Genomic DNA, 16,388 nt, shown 5'->3' with positions numbered 1-16,388 from the left:
CTTCAGTGGTGTCTGACTCTTTGCGATCCTATGGACCATAGCCCGCCAGGCTTCTCTGCCCATGAGATTCTCTAGGCAAGAACACTGTAGGCAGTTGCTGTGCCCTTCTCTGGGAGATCTTCCCAACCCAGGGATCGAACCTGTGTCTCCTATGTCTCCTGCATTGGCAGCAGGGTTCTTTACCACTAGCACCACCTGGGAAGCTCTGATTATAAAACAAATACCTGTATTTCTATTATGAAATAAATAATGAAGAGGCTTATTTTTATTATAAAAGCAATTTACATACACTTGGATAGAATTTAGCACATACAGAAAAATAGGAATCAAAGAACACCCATGTATCAGAGAAGTCAACCATTGATCCCGTATGATGCACTTCCTGTTCATAGGCTTTTCACCTATATTCTGGGTAGGTTCATCAGATTCATGCATTTTTGAATCTCATTATTTCCATTTAACCATCATATCCTCAAGTTGTGAAAAAATCTGTACACTTAGGCCATTTTCAATAACTACACCCTGTTCCCCATTTCACTTGGGCCTCATATTCTGAATAATGATAGGAGGCCAGCCAGTCCGTCCTAAAGGAAATCAGCCCTGAATGTTCATTGGAAGGACTGATGCTGAAGCTCCAATCCTCTGACCTCCTGATGCGAAGAGCTGACCCATTGGAAAAGACCCTGATGCTGGGAAAGATTGAAGGCAGGAGGAGAAGGGGATGACAAAGGATGAGATGGTTGGACGGCATCACCAACTCAACAGACATGAGTCTGCGTAAACTCTGGGAGTTGGTGATGGACAGGGAGGCCTGGTGTGCTGCAGTCCATGGGGTTGCAAAGAGTCGGACACGACTGAGAGCCTGAACGGCAACATAGCAAAGGTCATTTACACCCCCCTGAACATCAACCCGAGGAGCCCATCCTGGGGGACCCCTCCTGGCCGTTCCCCCCAGACATGTGCAGGGGCCCTGCGGCCCTTCCCCAGCCTCCATCAGACTTTGAGGAAAGTTCCAGAGCAGCTCCCAGCCCTCAGAGGGTCACGTGTGCTTCTCTTTCCTCCCACGGCTGCCCATTCCCGGTGAAGAAGGTTTTGCGGGGGGCAAGTGGGCTCCCTGGGGATCTGGAGTGGAGGTCGGGGGGAGGGGTGCTGGTGAGGTGGGTGTCCACGGAGCGTGAGGGGCAGAGGAGGGACCCAGCCCACACCCCGGCTGCAAGCTGAGGCCCCTGGGATGGAGTCCGTCCAGATCCCTGGGGAGCACCGGGTGAGCGGGGGTCAGAGTGGCTCTGCTGAGGAGTGCTGCTGGAAGCAGCACTGAGGCCAGCCCCCGTCTGGAGGGTCCTCTCCTTCTCTCCCTGCAGGGCTGCCCAGCACCAGCCCCTTGGGGGAGCAGACTCCGTGAGACCAGGGCAGCTGGAGGCAGCTTCCTGGGCAGACCGTTGGGGGAGCATGTGCTTGTGTGTGTGTGTGAGTGTGTATGTGTGCATGAGTGTGTGGGGTAGCAAACCCTCCCCTTTCAGCCAAGCATCTTCGCCACAGTGCAGGGTTGGTGTTGATGAAAGAAATGTCCACATACTGAGGCCTGGGGAAGTCATGCTGGCTTATAGGGGAAAGGGAAAGTCGCTCAGTCGTGTCCGACTCTTTCCGACCCTGTGGACTGTATGGAATTCTCCAGGCCAGAATACTGGAGTGGGTAGCTGTTCCTGTCTCCAGGAGATCTTCCCAACCCAGGGATGGAACCCAGAACTGGGATCTCCTGCATTTCAGGTGGGTTCTTTACCAACTGAGCCATCAGGGAAGCCCCACTTGTATGTGAGTTACCCTGAATTTGATACCAACTAGAACAGCCTGTTTGTGGCCCATCAAACATACTTTGTGCAGCTGCTTAAACTCAGACAGGAAAAGGCTCACTGCCCACAAGGAAAGAACGCCACTGTTGCGCATGCTCAGCCGTGTCCCACTGTGCGACCCCAGGGACTGTGGCTTGCCCGGCTCCTCTGTGCGTGGGATTTCTCAGACAAGAATACTGGGGTGGATTGCCATTTCCTCCTCCAGGGGATCTTCCCGGCTCAGGGACTGAACCCGTGACTCTGTGCCTCCTGCATTGTTGGGGGCTGGGGGGTGTTCTTTACCACTGAGTCGCCTGGAAAGCTGCCCAACTAAGAATGTCCATGTTCAAAATAAAGATGAGATGCCTCCCGTCCTGGGACCCCAAGGCTGGTCCTCCTTTGATAAGACTCCCCTCCCAGGTGCCAAGGCCTGCTGACCCCCTGTGCACGGGCTGATCTGTTCTGCTTTTGAAACCTTGAAGGGATGTATCCCTGACTTGTTTAATGTTTTTTTGTTCTGTTGAGACATGAAACTGCTGAAAGCCGCTTCTCTGGAGCGGATTCTGAGTGATCTGAGAGGCCGTGTCTCGGGCTGTAGCCCTCAGCTTGGCTCAGATAAAGCCCTTTCCCATTCCTGCTGTAGACTTGACTTCACTTTCCTGTTGCTCGCTTTACTCGGGGGTCCACCAGCCCTGCCCCCTCATCGCAGAGCAGAGAGCTCGGCCCAGCTGACAGAGCGGAATGATGCCCCCCACCCTGTGGTCTCTGGGGGCAGTCATCAGAGGACCCAGAGTGACTGAGGGGCCCTTGGGGAGCTGAAGATGTCCTGGCAGCTGGTGGGGCAAACGCAGGTGAGATGCTCTGCTGCTCTTGCCAGGACCCCTGAGCCCTAGGGAGTGCCTGCAAGATGTGCTTTTTTTTTTTTTGGCAGGGGGTGTTCACGTGGCACGTGGGATCTTAGTTCCCCGACCAGAGATCGAACCCGCGCTCCCTGTATTGGAAGCATGGAGTCTTAGCCACTAGGCTGCCAGGGAAGTCCACACGTGACCTTTTCCAGAACAGGGTCTTTGCTTGTGTGATTGGGGTAAAGATCTTGAGATGAGGGGACTGTCCTGGAGAATGCAGATGGGCCCTAAATCTAATGATGAGGGTCCTTGTGAGAGACGGGCAGAGGGAGGTTTGGGGCAGACAGACAGGAGACACAGGGATGGAGCCTGGGTGGCAGTGCAGTCGCAGACTGGAGGGAGGAGGCCGCCGGCCGAGGACAGCGGGAGTCGCCAGAGCCGGGCAGAGGCCGCGGACAGCCTCTCCTGGAGCCTCTGCAGGGAGCACGGCCCTGCACGCACCTCGCTTCTGGACTTCCGGCCTCTGCCAGAGAATACGCTTCTGTCGTTCTAAGCTGCCCAGTTTGTAGCAATCTGTTCAAGCAGCTGGGGGCCCATGGAGGTCAGGCTGTGTGTGGTGTGTTTTCCAAGACACAACATATTCGGTTTTTTGCTGAGATGGTGAGTGAATGGGAGATACTGGCTCCTTCCTCCTCTCCTCATTCTGGCTCCTTTGGGGTTTCCTGGTGGCTCAGATGGTAAAGAGTCTGCCTGCCAAAGGGTTCGGAGGGTCCTCTGGAGAAGGAAATGGCACAACCCACTCCAGTATTCTTGCCTGGAGAATTCCAAGGACAGAGGAGCCTGGTGGGCTACAGTCCGTGGGGGTGCAAAGAGTCAGACCAACTGAGTGACTAACTCATCACTTATTCCTCGCTTCTGGCTTCTTAACCAAACAAAACTTGCTGTAATTATAAAACAAGAGAGCAAACAAGGCCGGACTTTGAGAAGAGCCTCAGGGTGGCAGACAGGCACCTGGGAGGGAAGGTTTGGGCGGTGGTGGCAGAAGCCGGGGTGCGGGGAGGCTGGGGTGAAGATGCAGGAGGTAAGCATGGTCTGGTCCTTCCTCCCTGCTTGGCGCTGCCTGGGACGATGCTTGCCAGCCCCTGCTGCCCAGGTCAATGCCACGGGCCCGGACCAGGGGTCAGCACAGATTTCCCGTATGCACTCAGCTCTGATTTTGTAGCACAGAAGCAACCACAGACACAAGAAAACACAGGGACGTGGCCAGATCTGCTGACCCGACACAGGCTGCTGGGGTGGGCAGCCTCAGGAGGGAACAGGAGCAGAGGGGCTCTGGAGAAAAGGGAAGGGCTGATCTGCCTTGGATGTTGTCCCTCCAAACCGACAGGACTGTGGGGCCCAGGCCAGGGGGCTGCCTCCTCTCAAGGCTCCCCGGGGCTGGAAAGGCAAGGTGCAGGGGGCTGGCAGTGGGGTTCTGGTGACCTTTCTGACGCCCCAAGCGTGGCAGGCAGCAGCCAGTGGTCCCGGGAAACCCGGGTCCACAAGACACAAGGATGCTCTCGAGAGGACAATCACACACTGGACCACAGGTCGCCCTGGAAACAGAAGCACAGCATCCATGCAACACAAGCTGGTATAAAATAAGCACAGGAAGGCACTGCGGGCAGAGGCCAGGGGGCTCGTGAGACCAGGCCTGGCATCCTGGAAACAGCGGCGTGCACGTCTTTGGCATAAAAATGTATCCCAGGGATGTCCCTGGAGGCTCCACTTTCCAATGCGGGGGGAGCAGGTTTGATCCCTGGTCAGGGAACTAACATCCCACATGTCTCGTGGCCAAAAAAAACCAAAACATAAAACAGAAGCAATAGTGTAACAAATCCAATAAACACTTTAAAAGTGGTCCACATCAAAAATAAATCTGAAAGAAAAATCCCGAGTCAGTGACACAGCTGCTGATGGAGTGGGAGGGCGGAGGTGCATGCAGAAGGCAGAGGCCAGCTTTCCCGACACAACGTGAGGGTTAAGAGAGGGCAGAGCCTTGGCCGGAGCCCTGGGGAGGACGGAGCTGACCTGAGTGGGTGCAGCAGGGTGTGGGGGATGAGATCCGAGGTCAGCAGGACGGGCTGATGTTGAGATGCTGGAGGAAGGGGTGGCTGGTCTGTGCAGGGGACCTCGGGGCATCTGGGTGGCAGACCAGCCACGGGCACCTAAAGCCATGGTCCTAACAGGGAAGGAGAGGAGGCAGGAGGGGCCGGGGAGCCAGCACAGGACCGGGAGAACTCACATCCCTGATGACCCGGCCACGGCCACGGATGAACACAGATTCCTGGGCTGTGTCACCGTCAGGTGATTGAGTGAATGAGTGAGAACAGCTCTGGACCTAATTGGAGACCCCCTGCGAGGGGCCATGGAAAGAGGGACCAGTGTGTTTCCAGGCTGGAAGCTCTCTGCACTTAAGTTAGCTGTGGAGCTAAGTGGCCACTCTGGTCCTTGGTGGGCCTGTTACCCTCACCTCCAGGGAGGGCTCCAGGCCAGCCAGGACCGCCTCCCCCCAAGGCTAGGAACTCACAGCGACCTCCCGTTTACTTTTTGAATAAGGAGGACTGCACATCACAAAGGACCACCCTCTTCCACGTACAGGCATCTTTAATCATTTCCAGCACTGAATTGAGGAGCTGCCTATTTGAAGCAGCTTTCATTCGGAGAAGGAGGATCACCTCCATCGTTTCCACAAACCCCAGCACGCTGCCAAAGCCCAAGTCATCTGGATCAATGCGGAAGCCAATTCTGAAAGTCCCCCTGGAGCGGCCATGGGCCAGCTTGTGGGCAACGTGGCCCCTGCGGGGACTGAGACCCTGTGGGGTCAGTGGGGATGGGATCAGAGCTCGTGGTGCAGAATCCGTAAGCCGTGGTGAGACAGTCAGGTTGGAAGAAAATCTTAGTGGGCAAGTCTCTTGGGCATCACAGATTCACCATCTCCTTTCAGTTGCCATTGAACACAAGCACCAAGCATTTGCGAGAGGGAAGTTAAAGCTGACCTGAAGTCACCTTGGAAAGCGTTAGAGGGTCACGAGGTGGCTTCCAGCCAAGAGGGAGGCTGCTTCACCCTCGGGGCTCCACTCTGCAAAATGGGCTGCTCTGACAGTCAAACAAACAGGTCCCCGTGAGGCCCCCTGCCACGCCTGGGAGAGGGCGATGAGGTTACTGTGCCCAAGGCAGCTGCAGAGGGTCCCAGGGGGCTCCCCTTAAAGCTGGACCTCACTCTGACTTCCAGATTGTCCGAGGTGGAGGAGGACTCGGAGCTCGTCTACGGACAAACGGCACGTGGCCGGCGGGCGTCACCAGCTGGTCCTTTGCCCCAGTGGATCCCACCACAGTGAGCGGCAGTGCCAGGCTGGAGCCCAGCCTTCTGCCCGCCCGTCCAGAGCGCCTGACACCTGGGCTGTGAGTAGACACCACCTGCTCCCCCTGCACGCTCTGTCCTCAACCACAGGGTCGTGTCTCCCAGCTTGCGAAGCACGGGTGGACTTGAAGACGGGGTATGTGTGTGAGGAGACCTGACAGCCTGCCCCCTTCTCGCTCAGAGAGACAAGAGTCCAGTCACTTGTCCCGACGTCCAGGAGCGCTCACACATCCGGCAACGCTCAGGCAGACACACTCAGGAGTACACAGACAGCCGGGGCGGTCACTGCGTCCTCTCCTGTCCATGCCAGTCATGAAAGCAGCATTAGGAAGCCAGCAGGGAGGGGGTAAAAAATCACACTGAGGAAGATTTTTGTGCTCTTCAGAAAGCTTAAACCACCGCGCCCTGGAGGAAAGACGTACAGCCTAGATGCCTCTTACGAATCAGAGCAGCCTCGGACCAGGGGGCCCTGGAGGCGGTCTGTGAACTTGGGTGAAGAGCTGACGATCTGAGGACCGCTGTCAGCTCGTGGGCGGGTTTCCAGCACGGGCCGGGGTCTCTTCTTCCTCCACTGGGCTGTGTGCAGCGGAAAGCGTGGGGCAGGAGCGGGGACGCGGTGACCGAGGCGGAGGGGAAGAGGGTGGGTGTCCCGTTCAGGCGAACCTCTCCTCTTAGGGCTGGTGGGTCATCACGGGTTTCTGTGAAGAACAAACACACATGGACACACCATATGCACAAGTGGGTGTGAGATACACAGCTGTACACGTAGGCACACACAGGCACAGAAACTCACAGGCGAGGATAAAGGATCATGGAGACACACAGGTGTGCACACGAGTAAAGACGCGCTTAGCTATATGAGTGTGTGCACATAAAAACACACGGGCATGAGCACAGACGCACACGCGCACACACGCAGGAGGGCACACAGCTGCACACGAACCCACGGACCTGCGGTGAGAAGGCATCGGTCAACCCCCTGCCGGTTTTTCACTCAACCCCTCTCTGCCTCAGTCTCCCCAGCTATGAATTTGGGTCCATGACACTGGCCCTCATCAAACAGGCTGTGAAGATGCAAAGTATTTTGACAACTGGAAGCGCTGAAACACAGGAAGGTGTGTTCTCATTTGGAAGCACTTAGATTTTCAAGGCCCCATTGGCGATTTCATTATCAGTCTCCTGCAGTGAATGGCCCTGCTCTGGCCACAGCCCAGGCGGCCTTTGCCCGGCTCACGTGGGGCTGGGCGGGGAGCCTTGTCTGGGCTGGGGCTGACGCTGGCTGTGTCGGACCCGTGGGCCCCACCTGCCTGCCCGTCTCCCAGCCCCAGGCATCAGCAGTGAGTGTTGTGAAATCCTTTGAAATCCGTTTAAAGATGGAGTCCATGGAAATAACAGAGCGGGCCCTTCGTCTTCTCGGATAGCCAAGGCATCGGCTCAGACTTGCGTAACTGGGATGAAGTCAGAATTGTTGCTGGGTGGTTGCAGCTGGCAGGTGTGGTGTGGGTGTGGACAGCAGTGGGGATCCAGGGTGTTGGGACCCTGATGGTGGCCACTGAGGCCTCCTGCCCATCCCTGGGCTGTGGGCGTGACTCTGGTCCCTCGAGGTTGGCTGTCTCACACTGTGACAGCACCGTGTGTGTGTGTGGGCCGCTGTGGGGGCTCCAGGAAGGCAGCACCTCCATCAGAGAACCCGGCGCTTCCCCCAGGATCTCGTGCGGCTGGAAACACCAGGGACCGTGGTGTAGGAGAAGGCCTGCCAGAGGTGCTCCTGCAGGCGTCAAGGCCACAGCCGCTCCCGGGCCAGCCTGATGCTCCCTGGGGTTGGGGAGGAACCCCAGACTCCTTCTGCATGGAGGTCCCTCCCAGAGAAGGAGGGGCACAGCGCCGACCCTAGCATCTGCACTGGTGGCTCAGCTGCACGACCTTTAGGCATACGGGGCTGGGCGGGGAGTCCCCACTGCCTCGTGGGCTGTCCCGGATCCCAAGCCCAGACCCCCAGGGGAGTGACGCCCCTCAATCAGCCTGACACTGGGGTACCTTTAGATATGTCTTCCATTTTCCTATAGATCTTTTGTTGATCTTACTTTGCTTGTGAGTTTATCCCAGTTCTTTACTTGGAAGACTTCACGTGTCAGCCGGACAGGTCACAGAATTTTAAAAGCCCCAGTGAACAGAGAACACTCACTGCAAAGCTGTGGTTGGCGGCTCTCTTCCTGCCGTTGGGGTTTCTCTGGGTCAGGGACCCACGGTACATGGACTTCCGACTGAAGGAGTCATCATCTTTGTCTTTGGGGAAGACAGAAGGGGGCTTGTTTACTAATCACACGCTTACCTCAAACAAGCGTCTTTGCCTCCTAAGAAATTTTAAAAGGAGCATGAAAACAAATGCACCATCCAGGACGAATGCCGTCCTTGTCACCACCAAGACATCAAGAAACTTTGTCCCACGCTCTGTGGAGGTCTGGAGCTGAGCACCATGCGAGCGCGTGCCTGCTCAGTGATGTCTGACTCTTTGACACTCTGTGGGCTGTAGCCCCCCAGGCTCTTCTGTCCATGGGACTTTCCAGGCAAGAAATACTGGAGTGGCTTGCCATTTCCTTCTCCAGGGGATCTTCCCAACCCAGGAATCGAACCTGCGTCTCCTGTGACTCCCGCACCGGCAGGCCGATTCTTTACCAGTGGTGCCACACCGTGTCGGTACAAATCGTATCACAGACACAGACACCACACCTCCACTTCTACGTGCTTAAAGTAGCAAATTCCAGGGGTCCAGGCGTCAGCTCCCTGCAACAGTCCCAGGGGGTGGCCAGGGGACACTGGGGTGTCCTGTGGGTGTCAGGGCATGAGACGCTGGGTCCCCTGGCTTACTTACAAATCTGGGGCCCTGATCAGTCATTTTCACGGTCTCTTAGGCCTGGGGAATGAGGGGAGCAAGTGACTTACCTTGGCTTTTGGGGTAATTGCTGAGCTCCCTCCTCACGAGACAGGGCACAGCCTCCACCTAGGAGAATGACAGCCTCTGGGTGTCACTATGTCGCTGCGATTGTAGGGGCACCGGAAGCTAAACGCAAAGTTCTCATCATTCGAGCAAATTCTGACAAGTGAGAGTAACTGTCTTCTGTTCTTTGGCAATATTAGAACTTTAAACAGTACTAAAATGCATGTTATCAATAAATCACCAAATACCAGAATATAAAAGAGAAGTATGCCTTTTGGAGAACTGCACATTTTGGGAAGGGATTCTCAAGAGTCTGTGGTCTTGGAGAAGACTCTTGAGAGTCCCTTGGACTACAAGAAGATCCAATCAGTCCATCCTAAGGGAAATCGATCCTGAATGTTCATTGGAAGGACTGATGCTGAAGCTGAAACTCCAATACTTTGGCCACCTGATGCAAAGAACTGACTCACTGGAAAAGACCGTGATGCTGGGAAAGACTGAAGGCGGGAGGAGAAGGGGACGACAGAGGATGAGATGGTTGGATGGCATCACCAACTCAATGGACATGAGTTTGAGTAAACCCCGGGAGATGGTGAAGGACAGGGAGGCCTGGTGTGCTGCAGTCCATGGGGTTGCAGAGTCGGACACGACTGAGCGACTGAACAACAACAACGATACATGCCCAGCACCCACGGTTGCTGACTCACACCTTCCCTTCCCTCGCCCTTTCTTGTCGCTCAACTCTCTACTCTGGGACAATTCTTTCCCCCTCCTCAGGGGGAAGTGAGAGCCAAACAGCCTGACTTCCCGGGAAGTCCTGCCAACGCCGGCCCCCTGGGACTCAGCCCAGCTGCTCTGGGGCTGTACCGGGGGCCTGGCCGTGGACGCCTCCAGGGCCGGGCATCCAGGGACACGTCAGGGAGGTCTGGCCCCAGGAGAGGCTGGGGTTGGGGCCAGGGGTCCTGCCTGAGACCCTCTAGTTTGGTGGTCTGTGTGGTCTCCTCCCTGACCCCCAGTCTCCCCATCACTTTAACAGGGGTGGCGTCCGCCCCGGCTCACCAGGTGTTGTAAACCTCAGACGGAAGGGATGGAAAAAATACTGTGTTTATTGGAAAGAGCGACCCAGTGCTGCTGTCATGAGAAGCAGAAGCGACTAGATGGTCACTCGAGATCCCCAGAAGCTGGCAGGACATGGGGCAGATGCCGCTCTCCATGGGGCCCTGGGAGGCGCTGCCTCCTCCCTCCCACGCCACCCCATGTCTTCCTGACAGGCAGGCTGAGGGGTGTCGCCCCCCTGCCCCCGACCCTGTCTACCCTTGTGCTGCTGCCTGCATAGAGGCTCTGTGCACCCTCCTACGGGCTGGACGCGCGGCTCCCAGAGCAGGGCCGGCCCCAGACCCTGTGCCAGTGGACACGCGTCCCCCGTGACCGGTGAGCACGCAGGGGGCACACGTCCAGCACGTGGTCCAGATGCAGGACGGCTCCCCTGTGACCTGCAGTGTCTCCGGGGCTCTGGGTTACCCTGAGCCGGGTGCCCTGCCCGGGGGTCTGCCCGCCTCCTCCCCAGCCCCTACCCCAGCCCTGCCCTCTGTCCCACCCTCCCACTCCCCTGCTGGGTTTTCCCAGCTCCCCTCTCCCCGCCCCCGATAGACACCCTACCCCAAGCCGGTGCCTCTGGGGGAAGCCAGCCTGGGAGACTCGCCAGGCTTCTTAAAGTCTTAATATTTCAGCTCCACCACCCACCAGCTCGTCCTGCTGCTAGAAAAGTCAGGCCAGTCGTTTACCCTCTCCCACCCCGTCGAGCCTGGGTGCAGTGAACACATACCTCGGCCTCATCCGAAGGGTCTGCGTTTGGATCCTTCAGACTCTGGCCAGATTTCCTGACAAGCCGGGGGAGAAAGATCTGGAGAACAAGGAAGGCGTCTGGGCGTCACGACAGCCTGTCTGACCTCCAGCCGCAGGGCAGGTGAGCGGGACTAAGGACGGACGTGCTCTCTGATACTCGGCCTGAAAGGCTGGGATGGCCTGTCAGCCCTCCAAACACACCACTGCAGTGCTGTGGGGTTCAGCAGGTTAAAGTACGGAATGCCCAGCTGGCTCTGACTTGCAGATCAACCATGAGGGAACACTGTAGTATACGCAGGCCCCGAAGAGCGCACAGGGTGTACTTATACGAGGAAATGACTTGTTGCACATCTGAAGTTCAGGTTCAACTGGGGTGTCCTGGGGCTGCCCCTGGGGCTCTCCTGGGAGCACCTGTCATTCTTCTGCCAGATTCCCTCACAGTGTGGTCTGCCTGGAGATTCCCGACTTGAATCCGGGAGGAGGATGCCGCTCTCAGGTCTCTGCTGTGGGCGGATCTGCACCCTGACCCTCGATTGCACCCGCTGTGAAGCGGAGCTCTGTTAAGCCTGTCCAGGCCCCCTCACTCTGCCTCCCCTGGGTAAAGTGCTCTTTATGTTAGAATCGGCAGTAACAGATGAAAAAGAATCCCATCCAGGTCACTGACATCAGGGGAGGCGGCTGGTGGGGGCCATTGCTGCCCCAGGCCGCTCCGTGCCCCTCCCAGGGCTCCGGGCATGACCCCCCAGGGCCCCGAAGTCCCTCCACTCACCGGGAGGTTAGACTTCCTCCGGGGCGTTCCCGAGGGCCGCACCGTGAGCCCCGCTGCCTGCAAGGCTGCAATCCTGGACTCGATATTCGAAACCTGGAGGAACGACAGATAGACATCACTCGGAAGTCCCTTCTCGATGTCTCGGGCCAGGAAGAGCAGCTGCTCTGGCTTCATCAAATTTGCTAACATGGTACTCCCCCTAAGATGCGTGTCGTGATCAGGGGCGCTTCCTGGGGACCTCATTTTCACCCATCTTCCATGGTCATCGGAAGGGTCACCCATCCCCAGGGGTGAGGAGAGGGGTTCCAGACATTGTCTGGAGGCTCATCCTTGAGGGTTGGAAGGAAGACGGTAGTGACTAGGGGGAGAGTGGGAGGAGGAAGCTTCCAGGAACAGGAACCAGGGCCCATCAGCTCCATTCAGATGCCTCCTGAGGCCCGCCATCATTCCTGAGGTCCCCAGGGTTCTCTGGAATCGGCCCGCCCCTCACACCTCACTCCTCTAGTGTCAGGGTTTCACTGTTGATCCCTGAACATGCCTCGTTCACACCGCTGCAGGGCCTTTGCACATGCTGCCTTCTTCTTCTTTTTAATCTTTGCTTATTTGTCTGCACCAGGTCCTAGTTGCAGCGTGCAGGACCTGTAGTTGCAGCATGTGGGAGCTAGTTCCCTGACCAGGGATCGAACCCAGGCCCCCTGCATTGGGAGAGCGGAGTCTTAGCCACTGAACCACCAGGGAAGCCCCATGCCTTCTTCCAGTGTTATCCCTTCCTGACCACCCTTCTAAGCGGCCTATCCGAGTACTCCCTTGGGCTCTCCTCTCCTCGTGAACCGAGATGACCTCCTTGGTCATGGACTTGCTCTCTGTCTCCTCCCACTAAGGATGTGAGCTCCACGAAGGCAGGGGCTTGGTCTGAGGTGTTCACTGCTGCATCTGTGTGTCTACATGACACCAGCCACACTCGGGAGGTTGAGGATTGTCTGGCCCACGAGAAGGAATAAGTGAACCCAGAGTTCCCAGGCTAGCTTGCTCCCCATAGCCTGCCCAGCCTGGCAACACACTCCTCTTCCTGGGGATGGAAGGGCACGTGCTGGAGAGAACAGAAGCAGGAATGAATGGGCAGTGGGGGCTGGGTTCCCCCAACTCTGAGGGCTGAACCCCTATTTTCCAGGGTCCCCTGGAGGGGGCAGGCAGAGTAGAGCCCAGGCTCCTTCACTGTCTCTGGAAGCCCCTGCTCCATCCTTTGATCTTTGCACACCACTGACCCACCCCCACCCCCAAACTCAGGCCCTGGACCCAAGCACACAGGGTGACCTCGGTCAGAATTTGAGCCCTGGGGCCGTCCTAAAATCTAAGCCTCCTTCTGGACAGCCCTCCCAGGACAGGGAGGGGAAAGGTCAGCCTCTTCCTCCCACACTGCCTGTCTCTTGCCGACCTGAAGGGGAACAGGCAGGGCTGGGGTGCTGGGGGTGGATGGAGGGCGGCTCCCACAGACACCCCCAAAGTCCTGCTCTGGAGCTGACAGCGTGGGCTCCGCTATGCGAGCTCTTCAGGGCCCTTCCCCGGCCTTCAGGGCCCCCACCACCTGTCTGGGGCACCCTTCCGTCCCCGAGGAGAAGGGCGTGTCTCTAGGCCATGCACATCCAGGCGGCAGGCCAGCCTGGGGACTCCGGGTTCACTTATTCCTTCTCGTGAAGCGAACAGTGCTCCATCTCCTGAGCGGGGCAGGCATCGTGCGGCCAGCCGCCTACCTGGCTCTCCGTCCGCCGCACCTCGCAAGTTGTGGCGGCCACTTGGCCCTCCAGCTCTGCCAGCTCCGCCTCCGTGGTCCTGCTGGGCTGCTCGGGGTCCCCAGGACTCAGCGGGTCCTTTCCCCGGCTGGGCGTTTGGCCTGCAGCCGTGCGGACCTAGGACAGGGAAGCCCCAAGTGTGACCACGGGGCAGAGATGCCGCAGGGCTCTCACTGACGCACATCCCGTCCTGACGATGCTTCTCTCTGCACTCCAGGGGTGGCCGGGCACCCGGGGCCCTCAGGGCCCACCAGCGGTTGTGTTTGGGCTGGTGGCTTAGTCACAAACTGCTGATCCCTGGCCCTGCCTCCCCGTCTCCTGCTGAGACCGCGCGGGGGACCTCACCTCCCGGGTGGCCCCAGGGTGGTCCTCGACGGTCTTGCTTCTGCCCATCTCAGCCCCTGGGTCCGCGCCCTCCTCCTCCTCTGCGGATGAGGCCCCTTGGTCACTGATGTGGCTGGTCAATTCCTCCAGCTTTCTCTTGAGGGCCGCCTCTTCTGCGTCAGCATCTGTGGGCTCGTCACCACCTGGATGCTGAAATGGACAAGCGGGTGGGTCTCACTCAGCAGGTCATGTGGAATCACTGTGCTCAGAGGCAGGGCTCCAGGAGGCGCCCCGTCCTCCGCCCCCCTGGGACTCGGCTGGAGCTGTGGTCTCATCCACCCTCCACACGAGCATGGCCAAGGTGCTGCCCACCCCAGCCTCCAGAACCAGGCAGGGTGGGGCGTCCTGAAGATCCTAACAGCATCCAGGCCATTCGAGAGGCACCATTTTGAATAGCTCTCTGTCCCCAAACTGGGTCCCCAAGCTACTTCCCAGGGCTTAGCATCACTGTTAAGGTGCCAAACCAAGATCTCGGCCTGGACTGTTTGGAAGTGGTTGGCTGAGGCCCAGCAAGTTGACACGTTCTCTGGGTTTTCCTCTGTCCGCTTCATGTTTATACTGAAGTAGGGCTCAGGGGTGGGTCCTGAACTTGCATAAGAACAGTGGCATTCACGTGCACTGACCGTGGCGTGTCTCTGCCTGCCAGGCTCTGTGCCCACGCCTCCTGTCGGCTTTGCAAGGGCAGTCAGAGTCGCAGATGCCTGCCTGGAGCTGAGATGTGTCCACAGCATATCTGTGACTCTTGTGTGAACATTGCAGGCGTGTTTTCTGTGACACCGTGAGCAGCACCTTTGCCGCGAGTCCCTTCTTGAATCTAGGGCCAGGGAAGTTTGTCATCTGGCTTGGATGAGATTCATACAACCCAGAATGTCTACTTATCTGCCTCAGCTGCTGAGAAACACGGAGGAAAATAGTGCTTGTATCTGGCAATCTCTGCTCCAGGCTCTTATCTGTGTATGTGCTTCTCAAAACTAATTTTCAGGGTGGGATTATTTGGTCAAAATTGTTAAAGTCTCTGTTATAAATGCAGTTGCGATTGCAGCACAAACAGGGGCTGGAATAGAAGGGAACCAACATGTATGGATGTGAGAGTTGGATCATAAAGAAGGCTGAGCCCTGAAGAACTGATGCTTTCAAACTGTGGTGCTGGAGAAGACTCTTGAGAGTCTCTTGGACTGCAAGGAGATCCAACCAGCCCATCCTAAAGGAGATCAGCCCTGAATATTCATTGGAAGGACTGATGCTGAAGCTGAAACTCCAGTACTTTGGCCACCTGGTGCGAAGAGCTGACTCATTTGAAAAGACCCTGATGCTGGGAAAGATTGAAGGTAGAGGAGAAGGGGACGACAGAGGATGAGATGGTTGGATGGCATCATTGACTCAATGGACATGAGTTTGAGTAAACTCTGGGAATTGGTGATGGACAGGGAGGCCTGGCGTGCTGCAGTCTGTGGGGTCGCAGAGAGTCAGACGGGACTGAACTGAAATGACTGAGACTGCACCCCTGCATGCCTCTGAGTTTCCTGCACCTTCTGCTGGGCCCACTGAGGCACAGGCTCTAGGTACAGCTGATGGCAGGGGGCCTGATGGGGCAGGGGACTCCACTCGCACCACCACCGCCCCCACCCCAGCTCTATAAGCACCATGCATAAGCTCACAACCCAGGAAATCTCAAGAGATCTGGGTGGGTGCCTCAACCTCCCTTAACAAAGGGGCTTCAGCTCTCTCTCCTTACTTGGCTGGGACCTTCCTGGCCCCTGCCTGGCCCCTGGGGGTCACCTGGCTCCAGAAGCATGACTGTATCAGCAGGAAATCCACAGCTGACACCTGCATATCCGCTCACAGATCTGGAGCAGAGGGTGGGACTCAGTGGTTGGAAGATGGAGTCGCACCCGCCATCAGGACACTGACACCCACCACCCTGGGAGCTCCAGACGCCAGGCGGTGGAAGGAGAGCTAAGCGCACCATCGGGGACATGGGCTGGGAAGGGAACTGGGAGGCCTCTGTTCTGACCAGAGGGCTCTGGGGCGCCAAGCTGCAGCAGGAGCAGGCAGCAGGGCCTGGGGAACATGACTAAAGCAGGAAAGGTGACACGTTCGGTGTCACTGCTGTGGGCAGTGGACACGTCACCACTGATCGTGAGCCATACAGGAAGGTGGGAATTGATCGCGCCAGCCTGATGGAACGAAACGGCCAGTGCCCTGGGTCACCGTGGGCCAGGAGGCACCAAGGTAACGACCTGAAGTGACTCAGTGTACGGCTTCCTCGTCCCTGAGTCACCAGCTCTTGAATCTTGAGTCACAGTCTATTAGCTCCCAGGCTGGGACAGAGGAAATCAATTCTTCCATTTTCCTGCGAGCCCAGCAGATGTATCTTTCCTGCCATTATCTTGTCCGTGGGCCGCCTTGTCTTAAGAGGCAAATGGCGCCAGCGGGCTGGGAAGACTCTTCCGCGTAGTTTCGTAGGTAATTAATTAGTTTGATCTTCACAGCAGCAAGGGCCCTGAGTGGGCAAGTCTGCCCAGAGAAGAACACGAGCTGAGAAACTTAAGCATGAAGGTTTCAGGCAGGAGGGGCCCTGCCGT

General features: G+C 57.3%; 1 protein-coding gene across 4 annotated transcripts in view; it reads right to left on the bottom strand.

The window, feature by feature from the left end:
• Positions 1-4,570: 4,570 nt before the first annotated feature.
• Positions 4,571-16,388, bottom strand: part of MLPH (melanophilin) — a 46,520-nt gene continuing 34,702 nt past the window's right edge. For 2 of the 4 annotated variants that reach the window (XM_061412722.1, XM_061412723.1), the window contains exons 10-16: positions 13,765-13,953; positions 13,381-13,536; positions 11,630-11,722; positions 10,841-10,918; positions 9,021-9,078; positions 8,263-8,363; positions 4,571-6,775 (exon numbers count right to left, since the gene is read on the bottom strand). In XM_061412722.1, coding sequence (XP_061268706.1) covers positions 6,749-6,775; positions 8,263-8,363; positions 9,021-9,078; positions 10,841-10,918; positions 11,630-11,722; positions 13,381-13,536; positions 13,765-13,953 — 702 coding nt within the window. In that variant the 3' untranslated portion in view covers positions 4,571-6,748. The other 2 variants (XM_061412724.1, XM_061412725.1) reach the window with 2 other exon arrangements.

This window comes from Bos javanicus, chromosome 3 (genome assembly GCF_032452875.1).
Source record: "Bos javanicus breed banteng chromosome 3, ARS-OSU_banteng_1.0, whole genome shotgun sequence".
Lineage (NCBI taxonomy): Eukaryota > Metazoa > Chordata > Mammalia > Artiodactyla > Bovidae > Bos > Bos javanicus.
Note: the sequence above shows the minus strand (reverse complement) of the source record. Positions and strands in the feature narration are given on the sequence as shown.